Here is a 15,131-nt window from a genome sequence, read left to right as displayed (position 1 = left end):
CCAACGTGTGCTTCATCTTTACTGTATTGACATCAAGAAAACATTATAAAGTTACAGCGCTCCACTGTTCTTTACCAATGGAGTCATTGTCTTCGACCATCCAGGGCAAACCGAGAGCCGGCTTCGCCGTTGCTTGTGCCGGGTGAGCTGGTGAGGATGTCTGCTCTGAGCAGTCTGTAGAACAGCACCATGTTCATGGTGGAAATGGCACTCAGGCTCACTGTCCCCAGCAACAGGACGTAGCGAGACATACGCTGACTGTGAGCTGCCAGCCAGCGGCTCATCCAAGCCATCGTGCCGACGCGAAACACCAATAACCTGCAGGTCGAGACAACAATGTTCTTGTTAGAAACTCTGCAAGTACTTACTGCTTACCCAGAATTTATATTGTTCTTGAAATAACCTGGAAGGCAGATTTGTTATTGTTGGACAAAACAAGGCTCAGTGTCGGTGCCCCGGCTCCCACTTCATGTTGAGATTGATACGATATCAACCTTGTCATGTGAATATCAGCAAGAAAGGGGACAAGTTTGTGTGTCTATGTCTAACAAGTCTTTTTAAGTTACAAATCCGGAGAATCCTTACTTTAAACATTCAGATAAGCTAGCAGCTCGACGGCATCCTCATCAATCAGTGATTTAAATAAGTATCAGCACATGACAGACCGGCCATGGAAATCATTAAATGTGATTCTCATGTTCCGATATGTCTGAAGACATACACATGCATAGGCTCACATTCAACATAGATCTCAGATTTTTCTACATGCTCCCACATAAATACTTTTTTTTGGTCCAAGAGGTGGCTTTACTGCTGTGAAACCTCCAGAAGAGAATCGTCACCACCTACGTTCCCAGGTTGAGCCAGCTGGTCACTCTGTAGGCCACAGAAGGCCGAGGGGCTTTGACGTCCGTCCCAGGCACGTTCCTCCGACCCGACAGGAGGAGGAGCTGCCTGACGTGGAGGAAAACGGAGTTGATCTCAACCAGCAGAGACATCACGGAGAAGCCCACAAAGAGGCGGAACGTCACTGACAAGTTGAAGCAGGAGAGCACCTGAGAAAATAATCAGAGGTCAACACACACACACACACACACACACACACACACACACACACACACACATACGTGAGGGGACCTTCATATCCAGATATTTCTGCAAATGAGTTGATATGAATGAATATGTAATACACCAAGAACACTTGGTGTTTAGAGTATTAAATAATACATATATTATTGTAAATAATCAACCCAATTGCCAAATATCTATTTTATTTTGGTGAAGAAGTTGAAGGAGGCTATATGGAATGGTGTTATAATCTTGCAAACATTATATCATATATCTTGTTGAAGTTCTACACAAGCAGACCTTGAACTGTGAGTGTTTGGCATTAATGTTTTACTACCTCTGGTTCAATCTGCAATTTAAGATCATCTCAGAGAGATTTATTACCTCAGTTATCAGCAATCCCACACATAACGCAGATAATAAAACGTGTCATCTATTTTCCAATCTTGGGACCTAAAGTCTGTGAGCACTTTTCCTGCTGGATGGGGATCCGTTTATTCACTGACGTCTTCATTAGAACGCATGAACATAGTTGAACTTACAAATATCCTTTTACCAGGGTCCAAATTACAGCTGGATGGACTCTAATGTTTCATTAATTAATTCTATAACTAGATGCTCTGAAATCCTCTCTGGGAAGGTTGTTGGGTGTTTCTTCAAAACCAGTAAATATAGAAGAAAATATGTCACTTAAGAAAGACAGCCATGCATTGCAAATGCGGCACGACTAAATACAAGCATCCAAGGGGGCGTGGAGGGGAATGATCCTTTATTTGCATTGTGTTAAGCTGTCGGTCATGGTGACCGTACATAGACGTGTAAACACACACAGAGACACACAAAAACACAGAGTAAAGTTCATTACCGCGGAGTGGTGGAGAAGCACCTCCCAGGAACGTTTCAAGGACTCGTTTAAAGCCACGTCAAAGAAGTCTTGGATAAAATAACCTAAAGGAGGAATAATATGTAAGCATGAAACAAAGGTGTATTGACACAAAAATAATTCACTGTTTTTCTTAAGGCTTGTTAAATCTAGCAGAAAGGTCGTTTTGATGGGTGACATCTCTGGTATTTACTTTATTGTCAAAAATATTATATATTAGCATCTTATTTCCAAGTGAGGTGAATTAACTTCATGATGGGAATCCATGATCAGATTTGGACTTGGAAGTTGTTGTTGTTGTGAAAGACTCAGAAATTCAAACTGTGCATTAATTGTCACCAATGTTGTAGCAGTGGACAGTTGGATTTAATTTTCTGTTCTCTGTTGGGAGAAATAATAAAGCTGATTCCAGGCCTAATGGCTGCGGTTTGCTGATGTGAGAGCATGTGAAGCTTTGTGTGACGTGAGCGAGGTCTTCACCTGCAGACACAGCGACCAGGCTGTGGGACAGCAAGGAGGGAGAAGACATCAGGTCCTCCAGCATGTGAGGTTGAAGATAGAAACTGCAAGAGAGGAAGTGAGAGGAAGACATTAAAATAACGGATAGAGGCATCTGTGATTACTGTGTTTTTACGTACCATAAAACAGCCCATGCTCCTGTCAGTGAGCTGTGAGCTAACGAGGTGCTGATGTTCCTCCACCTCCAGGATTTCTTGCGAGCCGATTCTGGTGTCGGGAGGAATCTGATGAGGGTGTTCAGCAGTTTGAAAGAGCATGCAGAGCCTCCGACAACCAGGATTGTTGACTTTAAATCCATTACTAGATTTCTACAGAGAACCTGGAGGTCTGAGTTCACTTTAAATCCTACGTGCTCCTGTCTGCGGCCCACATTTCAGGTCCAACACACTTTGAAGAAGAAACAAACTGCTTGAGTCTCAACACACAAGTGCTGCCCTCTAACACACTGTCCTCCCTTCACTTGAACTGACAAAATGATTAGTGACTCGGGGTTAGAGGTCACAGTGGCACGATAACATGACACAAGATAATGTTAAGTTCTCCCTCAAAGCAAAATAACCCCAAGCAATACACTAATCCCACAGTATATATTAATCATTGCATAGAGTAAGCTTTAAACATTTCAAAATGACGACAATAAGAAAGAGGTGTAAAGTTGTAAAAACTACAACCCAAAGCGATATCTGTCCGTATAAAGGAGACAACGGGGTAGAAAACCACGGATGGCAACAGGTGGAAAGTGAAGCATGAAGTATGAACGGTTTGACCAATGGGAACTGAATCGGCTTGTCTTTGTCCAACCCTTCCATGTGCTGCTATGGGCGGAGACTGCTGGGTTCTTCCCATGATACACTGAGCTCCTCTCTCCCCGTCTCTCTACTATGAATTCATGTCAAGTTCTCAGATTTGTCTTCAGACTCTGGCCCAACTTGAAATGGGCAAGTACCCAAAAGGGCGGACGGGACAACTCTTTCCAACTCAGATTTAAAGTTTATTTTTTCTTTAATTGCTTTGTCTGGTTGGTTGTGCTTGTTATGCAAAAAATGCAAACAAATGTTCATTTTTACCTCAACAATTCATCTCCCAATAAAATGTAAAAACCTAAATAGGGCAAGTGATGAATCTTGAAACTTGGAACGGTGAGTGGATGATGGCGGGCCCAAATCCGGTTTTGTAAGTTGTGCTTTGTCGCCCTTCCATTCAGCGCGGGCTGCTGCTGCCCGGTCAGCCTTTCTCTATGAAACACAAAAGACCCCCATCGCCTTTCTCTGGAACAAAAACGGGGCTGAACATCACCACACATCACTGTTCATTCACCGGAGTCCCAAAAGTTACTTTTTGTTGGATTGTTGCTCGTCTTATCAAACCCCCCCAGAAACGTCCACTTTTTCACTTTGTCGCCCGGGATCAGAGGGACGAGGATTTTGGGATGGACAGGTTGCCGTGGAAACGTGCTCTTATCCCACCATTGAGCTGATGGGCAGAAAACAAACTGTCAACCCTGCGCTGTGGAAGAACTTCTCCCAACAGAGCATCTGACAACCTTTGAATGTTTCCGGAGGTTTTGTGTACATCTTTGTGGTGTTACAGCTGAATCATTGAGATGTCTGCGACCAAACCACGTAAGTAATCTGCCTGAAGATATTTATACATTAAGCGGTCGGATAGAAAGCTTCATTGATCTTTCACTGAATTCAACACAGCATTGTGTGTCTTACCGATTCTTATTTAGGAAATTTAGGAATTTATTACAGACCTGCTGATGTCATTGCCTTCCTTTGAAATACACGCACATATGTGCATGCTCATATGTGCGTGTATTCTTGTGTGTTCAGCACGTGAGGAGTTTCCGGAATCTGATCCAGAGGACACATCCGAGGAGCTGACTGAGGTTGTGTGTCTGGAGTCGGACCTGCAGGATGGACAGTAAGGATCCGACTGAAAAAGATCAATAATGTTTACAAGTTTACAAATCATTGATGCCAGATTTTAAATCCTAATTATTTAAGCGGGCCTTTTTGAATCACTTTTCTGACTGCAAACTCATTGCAGTATCCGTGTGTGTGTGTGTGTGTGTGTGTGTGTGTGCTTGCTGCCTCAGGATGATGGAGGTTGAAGTAGGACAACACAGCGTGCTGTTGAGCCGCACCGAGGGCGAGTACAGTGCCATCGGTAACCAGTGTACGCACTATGGAGCTCCTCTCAGCCAAGGTAAAGACGCAGCGAGCAGCAGCACACCCTCATTCCATTCAATCACTTTTCTGTCTCATGACAATTAGCTGCTCCATTAGTTTCATTTGCGCAGATTTTTGTCTTTTAAGACTGCGCCACACTTTATAGTTATAGTTATTATAAGTTGTCATTTCGGCAGATCAAAAAGCTTTAACGTGAAGGTCTAGTACACTTCACAGTTTCATGAAAGTGCGGCGTTTTCAACATGTTGTGCAGTTTGATAGTTTGTCCTAAATATTGGTTCCTTTCTTAACACAGAGTATTTAAATAATGTGTGTGTGTGTGTGTGTTCAGGGGTTATTTCAGGCAACACAGTGCGTTGCCCGTGGCATGGCGCCTGTTTTAACATTCATACAGGAGATCTGGAGGAGTATCCCGGCATGGACTGCTTGCCGTGCCACAAGGTACAAACGACACCAACAGACATTTACTCTCATTTTAATGTCATTTTAAAATGTGTCTTCTTCTCTTTTGAAGGTCAAAATTCAAAACAACAAAGTTTACGTGTCTGTAAACAAAAAAGTAAGTACACAGTTAACTTCTCTTTCATGGTTCTTCCTATTTCATCACTTTCTTTGCTTAGGTTGAAATTAGACAAGCTGTACATTTCAATACCCACACAACTGTGTTATTTAGGATGCCATAAGTATATTTACTACATATTTACCTGAATGCAGGAAAACATCTATGAGCAAAGGTTCAGAGTTCAAATGGCAATGTAAGGACATAATAGTGTGACCAAATGAGATGCATACTGCATGCAACTGCATGTTGGAATGCATGGGGAATTTAAGGAGATTCAACCTGAATTGCATAGTGGAACAATTTAGAACTTTTTAAAAGGTGAATAGATCATATCCTTTATATTCTTTGACCATATTATATGTGAACACATACTTTTGTTGATGGGTTATTATGATGCTGGTGTTTTCTGCATGGTTCAGACTCTGAAGCAGGAAAAAAGAGTAAAGCGTATGGGAGCTGCGGTAGCAGGAGTTACTCACACTGTTCTGCTGCTGGGAGGAGGTGAGTCGGGACCACTCTGTATGTCTTTGTGTTCGGGCGGGGTGTCGTTGTATTGTTATTAATCACTGAGTGGACTGGCAGAAACTCTGAACTCTCTGTGAGTGCAGGAGCCGCGTCGCTGATCTGTGCTGAGACTCTGCGGCAGGAGAACTTTGGCGGAAGGATCATTATGGTCACCAGAGACGACCTTTTACCTTATGACAAAACACGACTCAGCAAGGTGCTGCCGAGTAAACTGTGTAATACAAACAGCAATATTCTGGTTATGAATGGGTCTGTTTTCATCGTCTTTTGTCACCCATCGTACAGGTGATGAATGTGGAGAACGACAGTATTCTTCTCAGAAGGTCGGAGTTCTTCTATCAGCACGACATCGAGGTTTGGCTCCGGAAAGAAGTGAGTTCCCTCACATCTGCTCACATAGTGTTGTTGCATAATTCCTTAATATCATTCTCGTGACTGTAGTCTGAACACTATCAGGTCATCTGATCTGTTCAACACGTTACAGGCCGTGTCAGTGGACACAGACATGAAGACAGTTGCATTTGAAGACGGCTCAGTTCAGAGCTATGACCATCTTCTCATCTCAACAGGGTGCAGGTACAGAAAACACACACACACAGATTGACCGTCATTAGTTAAAAGCCTTAAAAGGGAAAGTGGTCATTGTTGGAGCAGCACTACCCTACACTGCATGAGCTCATGAATAATCATGGCCTGTCCTTCAGGGCGAAGGGTCTGGATGTCCCCGGCACCAAACTGGACAACGTGAGGATGCTGGAGACTCCGGAGGACGCTCGGCACATCCACACAGCCTGCCTGGGCTCCGACGTCGTCCTCGTGGGAACCTCTTTTGTCGGTACGGTTTGCAGTGTGCAAAGAAGGGCCATAAAACCAACCTGAATACAGAGCTTTACGCTTTGGCTTTAAATGACTTATCCTGCATCATTTCCTTAGTCTTTGTGTTTTTGTGAGTAAGCCCACATTTCATTTCCTGTTTTCCGGATGTGTTCAATTTCATTTGTTTTGACTGTTTTTCAGGCACCTATACATTTTGTTTTCATCTGAATGTTCCGCATCTTTGCTTCCTCTTTTTGTTTTGCAGGTATGGAGGTGGCATCTTATTTGGTAGACAAAGCCTCCAGTGTCACAGTGATCGGCAGCAGTGAGCTGCCGTACCAGAACACACTGGGTCGTGAAATTGGAAAAGTCAGCATGATGGTGCGAAAGAGAGAGTCCCGTATGATATCCTTAAATCACTTCCCTTTTTCGGCAACTTGTAGTTTGAACTCTGTTGTTGCTGCAGATGCTGACAGAACAAAACGTGAAATTCTACATGAATGAAAACGTCACAGAGATCAAAGGTGTGGATGGCAAGGTAAAGTGGGAACTTACACATTGTACCAATTTAGTTCATCACAAATTCAGGCATCTGCGAAGAAAAGAAGTTCTAAACACGGGGTTCCTCCTGTCCTCTGTCTCGTTGTGTTCTTCCTCAAGGTGAAGGAGGTTGTGCTTAAAAGTGGGAAGGTTATTCCAGCAGATGTTTTGATTGTTGGTATTGGTGAGTGCGTTTATACACATCTCCATAAAACGTTTCTTCTAACGTTATGCTCATTTGCTTAAAGAGTGTTATAACATAATTATAATAAACACTTATCACATATTTAAATTAGCTGAGTTTTTTTCGTATTGAACCGTCGGTTCCTATAAAAACAGAAATATCTTACGGCCTGTCAGGAATGCTTATTGTACAGCTCATTACCAGCATTCATTAATTCATTAGCTATATTGCGGTACTGGTTAGCACATGCGTGTGGACAGACAATTAATGCGTCTCTGTGCCGAGCTGACATACACATAGAGAGATTTACTATGACACCTTTGCATATGTTTGTTGTACTACTTTTCTAATTGATGCACAAAAAGCAATAAACTGCTGAACAGCACCAACAATCAATAACGTTCCTACAAAACATGAACTTTTGTCCTCTTTTCTTCCACCAGGCATCAAACCAAACTCTGAGTTCCTGAGGGGCAGCAAGATCCTGACGGACTCAAAAAACTTCGTACCAGTCGACAGGGTGAGCTAACGACCAGCTCCTTACCTTCATCATCTACATCTCATTCTCTGCAAACTGGCAAACTCAGCACCAGAGCGGACATGAAAGCATCTCTCTGTCCTGCAGTACATGCGCACCAACGTCCCTGGTGTGTTCTGTGGGGGCGACCTGGCCACCTTCCCTCTGGCCATGGCCAAGAACCGACCGGTCAACATCGGACACTGGCAGATGGCACAAGCACACGGTGAAGCAGCGCCGGAGTCAATACGCTCGCAAAGTCTTACTATGATAGACTTTACAAGACAACATGTTGTTTGGATTCATTTCCAGCTTTTGAACCAATGTGATTAACTGTTTCCCAGGGAGGATAGCAGCTCTGAACATGCTGGATAAACAGATTGAACTCAGCTCAGTCCCTTTCTACTGGACCGTCCTCCTGGGTAAAACCATCCGATACACAGGTGGGTGCGCACACACACACACACACACACACACACACACAACCGCAGCCCCCAACAAGTGGAGATGTAAGAATATGCGTATTATTTCGAGCAAAGTTTTTTAAGTTGTTAATGTTTGTTTGTATTTTCCAATAATAAAGTAAAAGTAAAGAATTACTACTAGAATAGCATCGACAAACACACACTGTTTGCACAGAGTATGGACTCCATAGTTTCTCCTGACTCCACCATATGTAGCTTGTGTTTTTACTCTGGTTGTGTGCAGGCTTTGGGGAGGGATACACTGACATTGTAATGAAAGGAGCGCTGGAGGACAGGAAGTTCCTGGCATTGTACATCAAGTGAGTTGAGAAAAATAAAAGCTGCTGTTGTTGACAAAAACAAACAACACCAGCAAAACCAACAAACATGTTTAACTGTCTTTTATCAATGATTATATATGTTCAAATGTCTGATTAAACAAAAAAGACGTAACTTGTAGGAATGACGAGGTCGTAGCGGCGGCCAGCCTGAACTACGACCCCGCGGCGTCTGCAGTGGCTGAGAGGTTCGCAGCGGGAAAAGTCATCACCAAAAAAGAGGCTGAGTACGCGAAAACTTTCTGTTCTTCTTTCTCTTCTCGTATGGACCTCCAACGGCGTTTCAGCTTTCCCGAGTTGCCCCAAAAAACCCCACAGGTCAACACGAGAGGAACCGACCAGGGTAATGACGCATGTGATGGCAGCTTCTCTCTCCCTCGCTTTCCTCTCAGATCAGATGACCTGAGCTGGCTGCAGTTGTCCAAAACCAGACTTCCCTCCAGTCTTCTGCTCGACACGTCCGCGGTACGGCGTTGACCTCCGTCTCTCTGTCCCCACCTCTCTCACCGAGGCCGGAGAGCTTGGAGACCCGGATTACAGCGTTTGACTCAGAGGAGACGGACTTCACGCGATCCACAGTGAAGTTTACATTCACACTCTTAGGTTCAGACGGAGCGTCACGGACTGTGCGTTCCGCCGCGCAAACAACAGATACCTCAGACAAATGCAGCTATTGGGGCTTCTTTTATAATCTTGATGTTTTTTTCTTCTATTATTTCATGAGAGTTGTTTATTTTATTTCATGGCTTCGTGTCTCATGGGGGTATTCCAGCGACAGTCCAGAGACACCACAGTTCAGATGCTGCAGTGTGTCTTTAATAGGCGGTGTTTGATGCTCGGTGGGGGGGGGGCTAGCTGGAAACAACCCAAGTGGCCTTAAAGCCCACTGCGGCCATGCACGTGGTCCGTCGGTGAGTCGCGTGGGGGGGGGATTATGAGGACAGAGGGTTAGTGCTCAGCTCTTTGAAGCAGAGATGCTGAAATAGGCAACGATAACAAAAAACCAACAGGGAACAAAAGGCCGTCGACAAACAGCACACAACTGCAGTGTGACAAAACCTTCACAAAAGAAATGCTGTGTTTTTGTCTGTTAAAAAAGACACCCCTCCCCCCCTCCTCCCCCATGTATTTGTGCTGGTCTATCTCCATCTTTACTTCACACATGCATGTTTACATGCATTCCTTCCTGTCAGCTGCACGCCTCCGTTCACCTGCTGCAGACTTCTCAAGCCCACAACTGAAGGCTCGTATTTTGAGTCATTTATAAGTCATGGATTCCTCCAGTAGTTGTTTTCTCAGCGTTTACGTCGTTTACGTCATAATATAACACGTGTCCTGAATTAAATAACAAATTTAAGTTCTTCAACACAAATGAATAAAAAAAACAACGTTCATATATTAAGATTGTCTCACGTATAAATCGTCATATCTATTCCAGTCCTGAAGTGAAATGTGCTGAATAAGAGTCCTCTTGATTGTTACCAATGCAACGTGAACCCTGCAGGGATGTAATTGTTATTCAAACTGTGTCTATTTCGTTTCAATTTGTTCAATGAGTAAAATCTTTTTGCATTTATTAACTTATCAGTGTTCGAGAATATGATTCACTCAGAGGACAGAGGTTTTTTCTGCCATCTATCGCCCAGCAGAGGAAGTGTTTCTAAGCATCGTTTAACTGTATAACTATATAGTAGCAGGACATAAGTAGAATGCGCGAAGGGTACGACCATGGCTGTATTTAGTGCACATTTAATCACTGGTAGAGCAGGTCAACAAATGTGCGTAACACACACACGCCTGATTTCTCTTCAGTGCAGAAGAAATCTTCACTCTGTGGCTCATTGCTGCTAAATCATGTCAATACAATAAAGCCTGAAATGAAACACGTGACACTTCCACTTGCTTCTTTAATTCCCTTTGTGCTCAAACGCAGTAATGACTTCCGTTCTTTGGATTCAGTCAAAAGCCGTGTTGTTTGCTCTTTGCTCCCCTAAGGAGCCGGCTGTCTCAAAGCCCCCTGGGTTTCCATTAACAGAGCGTCTCTGTGTGCGACATAACGCCGCCGCCGGTTGGCCCTGTACAGCTCCAGCCTCTTCTCCTCCGCCCGGGGGTCGTCCAGCGCTCCCTCCCACCTCAGGCTCTCCCTGGCCTGGGCGCAGAGCTGCCCGACGCCGCTTGCTCCGTGGGCAGCCTGCAACGGGGCCGGTGAGTCCGTGGGGTGTTTCTTGCTCCTCCGGAGTCGTTCCCCGCTCTTCCTGCTGGACGCGGTGAGCTTGGGCAGCTGGCCTCGAGGCCGAACCGGACTCTTTGGGGGTAGCAGAGACACAGCGGAGGTCTCAGGGGGCGAAGACACATCCTGAGGTTTATCTGTATAGGGAAGAGGCACGTAAGCTTGTGCTCACTGCCAAACAAAGCTGATGGTTTATATTACAAATGACTTCCTCCAGAGCTGGAAGGCTGATGGCTTGGTTTACAGTAATGTGCTGTAAAAAGACAGTGTGGGGGGGCCTATTCTCTACTGACCAACAACATGGTAGGGAATGCACTACCACCACATGATACGTGTGTGCACATTGCGTATCATTACAGAGACCCTGGTTTGAACTGGGGTCTGTTCAAATGATTGTTGGTTAGATCTGTGCTCATAAGTCTTTAGTGTTATAAATGACTGCTGTAAGATGTAAGATTTGGAGGTTTAAAGGTTTTTCAGTACGTGTATTAACGTACATCTCATGGTCGGATATTAGACAATTTGTTTTAATAAATAAGTAGCACAACTATACATTTTCTATACCACCAAACCATCCGTCGTGCCTTTTGCACTCAATTTTTGTAGGAAAGCATGAGCATGTTTATTCTTATCTCTCTCAACTGAAAATGATCAAATAAAATAATAAAAAAATGTAAAATTCCTCTTTGACCATTAAAACGTCCCAGACTATGCAAGAGAGTCTATGAAAAGAAGAGTCCTCTCTAGTCATAAACCCAGAGAATTATTCACGTCCTGACTATTTTTGGTGAGTTTTTGCTTGTTTGGGTTCTCTGGCTGAAAATTTACTATTTTTGTCCCTCAATGCTGTTGTAGTTTTGTAAACATAATAAACTTGAAGAACAAGGTTATAAATATTGCTGTTTTTACCTTATCAGCACTTTGTGAATGGTCCAGTTGAGACGACAGTGTAACTGGTGACTTTAATTGATTATTTCCATTTTATGCTGTTTAAGACTTCATTACATTGTAAATGAAGCAAACACTTCTATACACCACTTCATCTGTTTAGTTTCTGCTATTGTAAAGTTCGGTACACGTTGGTAATACAATATGATGCATTGTTACGTGTAAACTGCACAACTGTGAGTAAAGTAGTTCAAATGAACTCCTCAACTCAACCAATACAACCAGTGATCCGTTGTGCGGCAGCAATGATTACAGCTGCCATGCAATTTTTATATTAACACAGTAGGTGCTTTTACTTTGGAATGTTTATAGAATATACATTAATTGGGCTGAAAACGCTTTCATGTTTTATGTATTTTGAAGTACTTTGACTTACACACTGGGTGCAGGGTCACCTGTGACGCATGGATGTGCCTTCCTGCACCTGCACGACAAACTGCGCTCACCTGTATTTTCTGTGGCCGCAGCGGTGACTTTCTTCCTCGTCTTTCTTTTCTTCCGTTTACCGTCACAGCTCCCGGGGAGCAGCAGCGGCGTGCAGCGTTCGTCTTCCGGCATCCCGGTGAGGTCCGGACACGGTGCTGACGAACAGGTTCCGTGCGGGAGAAACGCGTGCGCGAGCCGGGGAGGGAGGGAGCGCGCGGGGAAACGCGCTGGATGCCGATCTGCCGACTGCTGTCTTTTGTTGCGGGGGCACATATTTTCCAAAATGCGACGCGTCTCCATGACGACAGGACGCACCTTCTCAGATAGCGCACACGTGATGAGTTGCATGTCCTGGTAAACCTTTCGGACAAAGCTATATAATCTCCAAATAAATCAAATATGTAATGTTTAAAAAGAAGGAAAAATAAAACGACGTGAAATACCCGCTAACATTCGCACGCACTACGACGAAAGGTCCGTGACGCATGCAAAGGCTTGAAGGTCATAACAAATGTGTGTTTTTGTAACAGCAGCCACAACTTGGTGAGTTATGTACACACACAAGCTTCTGAAGACACATCCTGAACGTGTTTATTTAGACGCTGAATAAATAGTTGATCCCGACGTGATTTGAACACGCAACCTTCTGATCTGGAGTCAGACGCGCTACCGTTGCGCCACGAGATCCTGTAGCAGACGGACACCTAATGTTTTTTTACTGGCTCGCCTCAGAGCTGCTTGGATTCATTGGTTCTGGTCGTACTGTTCCATTAGTGAGTGAACTTGATCTATGTTAGTCATCAGTAACTAACATAAATAACAAGCTTGGTGTTAGAATCCACTTCTGGTGCAACTCAGCAGCCGACGAAGCCCTCTAGTGGGAACCAAGCAAACTCGATCCATCCGAATGGAACATTTCCACTGCATGCTTCTTTTATGTCATCACAGTGGAACGTTATCTCAAATCAAGCACGCGCACGTGATCCCCAGATGAAACTAAAGCAGTGTGAGAGCGGTGGGTCACGACTATTTTAAGGCCCACATTAACTTTTGGCACCGATCGCCCAAAGGGCCAAAATTAATGAGTTAAGTGAGCTGGAAACAAAGAAAACTGAACTTGAGCAAAAGCCACAATACTAAAGAACAATACAATTAAACGCCTCCAGTAAAAACATAGTAGGTTCAGCTTAAATTCAATTTCTTTATCTCGGGGAGTTTACTTCTGAGTGTATCGTTTAGGCCCCGTAAAGGTTCAAAATGAGACGGAACTTTCAGAAAACGGCATAGTATTATTTTACAAAAAGAAGATGCACTCCAGTATCAATTGAAAAAAAAAGAAAATAATGTACCATGGCTCTATTTACTATACTCAAAACAGCCTCAACTTTCTTTGTCAGATATAATAGGCTATAGGCCAGAGGCTAATGTTAGTTAGCTAACTGTGAGAAACTGGCCAACACTTCTAGCAGGTATGCAGCGCCACGCCAGCATTCATCCCTCCACCAAGTCCTGAGGGAATTTTTGGTATCTTGGTAGCTACTAAATAATCCATTATGTCCACCAGCTATAAACTAATCGAGTCTATCTGATGTTCAATTTATGACAATATTTGCTTGATATTGTGTTGGTGTGACAGCATTTTAAAATTTTAGCAGTACCTTTATGACTATTATATGTATATTTTAAAAAGATTCCGCTAAAACAAATCAGTATTTATGGAAGTGCTAATGTGTGCTACAAGGAACTTAATGCTATTTGTGAAAACATGTCCTTTTAAATCCTTTCATGGGGTTTTGTTTGTCACCTCCGACAACATCCACAGCAGTATAGCCTGGTATTTCCCTGGGAGTTTCCACCCTATTCCTGTCCCATAGAATCCAGTTCCCCCACTGGTTCCTCAGTAAGTCACATGCATGCACACAGAGAAACACACACACACACACACACCCACACACACACACACACACACACACACACACACACACACACACTGATTTATTACGCACATGTGACCTTTCTAATAATTAGGGAACTAAACTTGGTTGCTGTGTCCCGTCTGCTATTAAATCATTCACCCAGCAATGCTACGAAGAGTCTCAACCTCGTCTGTCCTGCTTAGGATCTACCCTCCATGAGTCAGCAAGAACACGTACAGCGTTTCTCTTTGGAGTAGAGATAATGTTCACCGAGTGACTTTTGCATAGGGCCTCTTCTGGTCAAGTGACAGGCTTTTTCAAAAACAAAGTCAAATGTTGCATGTTTGTACAGGTAGAACAAATTTACATATAACTCCGTTTACACTACGCCCCTTGAGAGCCGCTGACGGTGTGACGGCGAGCTGTGACTCACACACGTCTCCGTCTTGCGCAGACATCTTCACACACACGCACGTCTTGAGTTATATAGTCAAGGTGACATACAGAGCAGTTAGATTGTCTAATATGGTCAAGCCAGTTGAACTGTTAGAACTAATTAAACACATACCAGTATGCAATATGTCACCACAGAACTGTTATAATGAAAGCCATAAAACAAGATTTCAAAATAAATGAAATAGTGTGGTTTTGTAACCGGTCTCTCTATTACAACTGAGATGTTGAATTCATAACCAAGTCCCTTACTTGGTCTGGTATGACACTTGGTCTGGTATGACCAGCAAGTGGTGGCTATTCTCAGCAAACCTTTGGTAGTTATAACAGGGGGAAAGTTGTCTCCCTTTCAGTGTGTCTTTTTGGTCTGGCTCAACCTAAGCTATGAGCTGTGTCTCATATATCATCTCATATCATCATGTAAAATATTAAATTCACATTGACTTACAGTTCCAGAGCCAGAGCACTGAGCAGCCGGTAAAATACCATTTGACTTTGCGTGGACCCACATTCATTATTACCATCAGGCCAATCCTGCTGCCTACTG

At 43.7% G+C, this 15,131-nt stretch overlaps 3 protein-coding genes and 1 non-coding gene across 6 annotated transcripts; 1 reads left to right on the top strand and 3 right to left on the bottom strand.

Annotated features, from left to right (window-relative positions):
- Positions 1-6: 6 nt before the first annotated feature.
- LOC120821804 (TLC domain-containing protein 2) lies at positions 7-2,923 on the bottom strand. The gene is made up of 5 exons (XM_040180830.2): positions 2,590-2,923; positions 2,432-2,514; positions 1,934-2,016; positions 850-1,055; positions 7-318 (listed from the first exon to the last, which is right to left on the bottom strand). The coding sequence occupies exons 1-5, from the start codon at positions 2,766-2,768 to the stop codon at positions 84-86; spliced, it is 786 nt and encodes a 261-aa protein (XP_040036764.1). The 5' UTR covers positions 2,769-2,923; the 3' UTR covers positions 7-83.
- Positions 1,934-10,499, top strand: aifm5 (apoptosis inducing factor mitochondria associated 5). 3 transcript variants are annotated; one of them, XM_078105257.1, is made up of 19 exons: positions 1,934-2,034; positions 4,306-4,396; positions 4,572-4,681; positions 4,997-5,106; positions 5,180-5,224; positions 5,647-5,728; positions 5,836-5,948; positions 6,038-6,124; positions 6,237-6,328; positions 6,457-6,587; positions 6,834-6,949; positions 7,035-7,106; positions 7,229-7,292; positions 7,736-7,812; positions 7,918-8,035; positions 8,154-8,252; positions 8,518-8,593; positions 8,734-8,838; positions 9,004-10,499. In XM_078105257.1, the coding sequence occupies exons 3-19, from the start codon at positions 4,573-4,575 to the stop codon at positions 9,086-9,088; spliced, it is 1,581 nt and encodes a 526-aa protein (XP_077961383.1). In that variant the 5' UTR covers positions 1,934-2,034; positions 4,306-4,396; position 4,572; the 3' UTR covers positions 9,089-10,499. The 3 variants fall into 3 exon arrangements, with proteins under 3 accessions (XP_077961383.1, XP_040036697.1, XP_077961382.1); XM_040180763.2 differs by lacking the exon at positions 1,934-2,034 and adding an exon at positions 2,910-4,092; XM_078105256.1 differs by lacking the exon at positions 1,934-2,034 and having other exon boundaries at positions 4,115-4,396.
- Positions 10,500-10,504: 5 nt separating this feature from the next.
- LOC120821808 (uncharacterized) lies at positions 10,505-12,692 on the bottom strand. Its single transcript, XM_040180834.2, has 2 exons — positions 12,236-12,692; positions 10,505-10,978 (listed from the first exon to the last, which is right to left on the bottom strand). Exons 1-2 carry the CDS (start codon positions 12,561-12,563, stop codon positions 10,602-10,604), a joined length of 705 nt encoding a protein of 234 aa, XP_040036768.1. The 5' UTR covers positions 12,564-12,692; the 3' UTR covers positions 10,505-10,601.
- Positions 12,693-12,830: 138 nt separating this feature from the next.
- Positions 12,831-12,902, bottom strand: trnaw-cca (transfer RNA tryptophan (anticodon CCA)). The gene has a single exon. It is a non-coding gene; the product is annotated as a tRNA-Trp (tRNA).
- Positions 12,903-15,131: the final 2,229 nt, after the last annotated feature.

The sequence above is a fragment of the Gasterosteus aculeatus genome, chromosome 7 (assembly GCF_964276395.1).
Source record: "Gasterosteus aculeatus chromosome 7, fGasAcu3.hap1.1, whole genome shotgun sequence".
Taxonomy (NCBI): Eukaryota; Metazoa; Chordata; class Actinopteri; order Perciformes; family Gasterosteidae; genus Gasterosteus; species Gasterosteus aculeatus.
The sequence above is the reverse complement of the archived record's forward strand: the minus strand, read 5'-3'. Positions and strand labels throughout refer to the sequence as shown.

What these genes read in the sequence shown, in the direction of transcription:
- LOC120821804 (XM_040180830.2), bottom strand. Translation starts at nt 2,768, where the DNA reads ATGGATTTAAAGTCAACAATCCTGGTTGTCGGAGGCTCTGCATGCTCT. An exon ending in GGAGCATGGGCTGTTTTATG is followed by an intron (nt 2,515 to 2,589) that starts GTACGTAAAAAC and finishes CCTCTCTTGCAG; the next exon opens with TTTCTATCTTCAACCTCACA. An exon ending in CCTGGTCGCTGTGTCTGCAG is followed by an intron (nt 2,017 to 2,431) that starts GTGAAGACCTCG and finishes TTCCTCCTTTAG; the next exon opens with GTTATTTTATCCAAGACTTC.
- aifm5 (XM_078105256.1), top strand. Translation starts at nt 4,233, where the DNA reads ATGTCATTGCCTTCCTTTGAAATACACGCACATATGTGCATGCTCATA. An exon ending in TGTTTTGATTGTTGGTATTG is followed by an intron (nt 7,293 to 7,735) that starts GTGAGTGCGTTT and finishes TTCTTCCACCAG; the next exon opens with GCATCAAACCAAACTCTGAG. An exon ending in ATCACCAAAAAAGAGGCTGA is followed by an intron (nt 8,839 to 9,003) that starts GTACGCGAAAAC and finishes CTTTCCTCTCAG; the next exon opens with ATCAGATGACCTGAGCTGGC.
- LOC120821808 (XM_040180834.2), bottom strand. Translation starts at nt 12,563, where the DNA reads ATGCAACTCATCACGTGTGCGCTATCTGAGAAGGTGCGTCCTGTCGTC. An exon ending in TGCGGCCACAGAAAATACAG is followed by an intron (nt 10,979 to 12,235) that starts GTGAGCGCAGTT and finishes TTCCCTATACAG; the next exon opens with ATAAACCTCAGGATGTGTCT.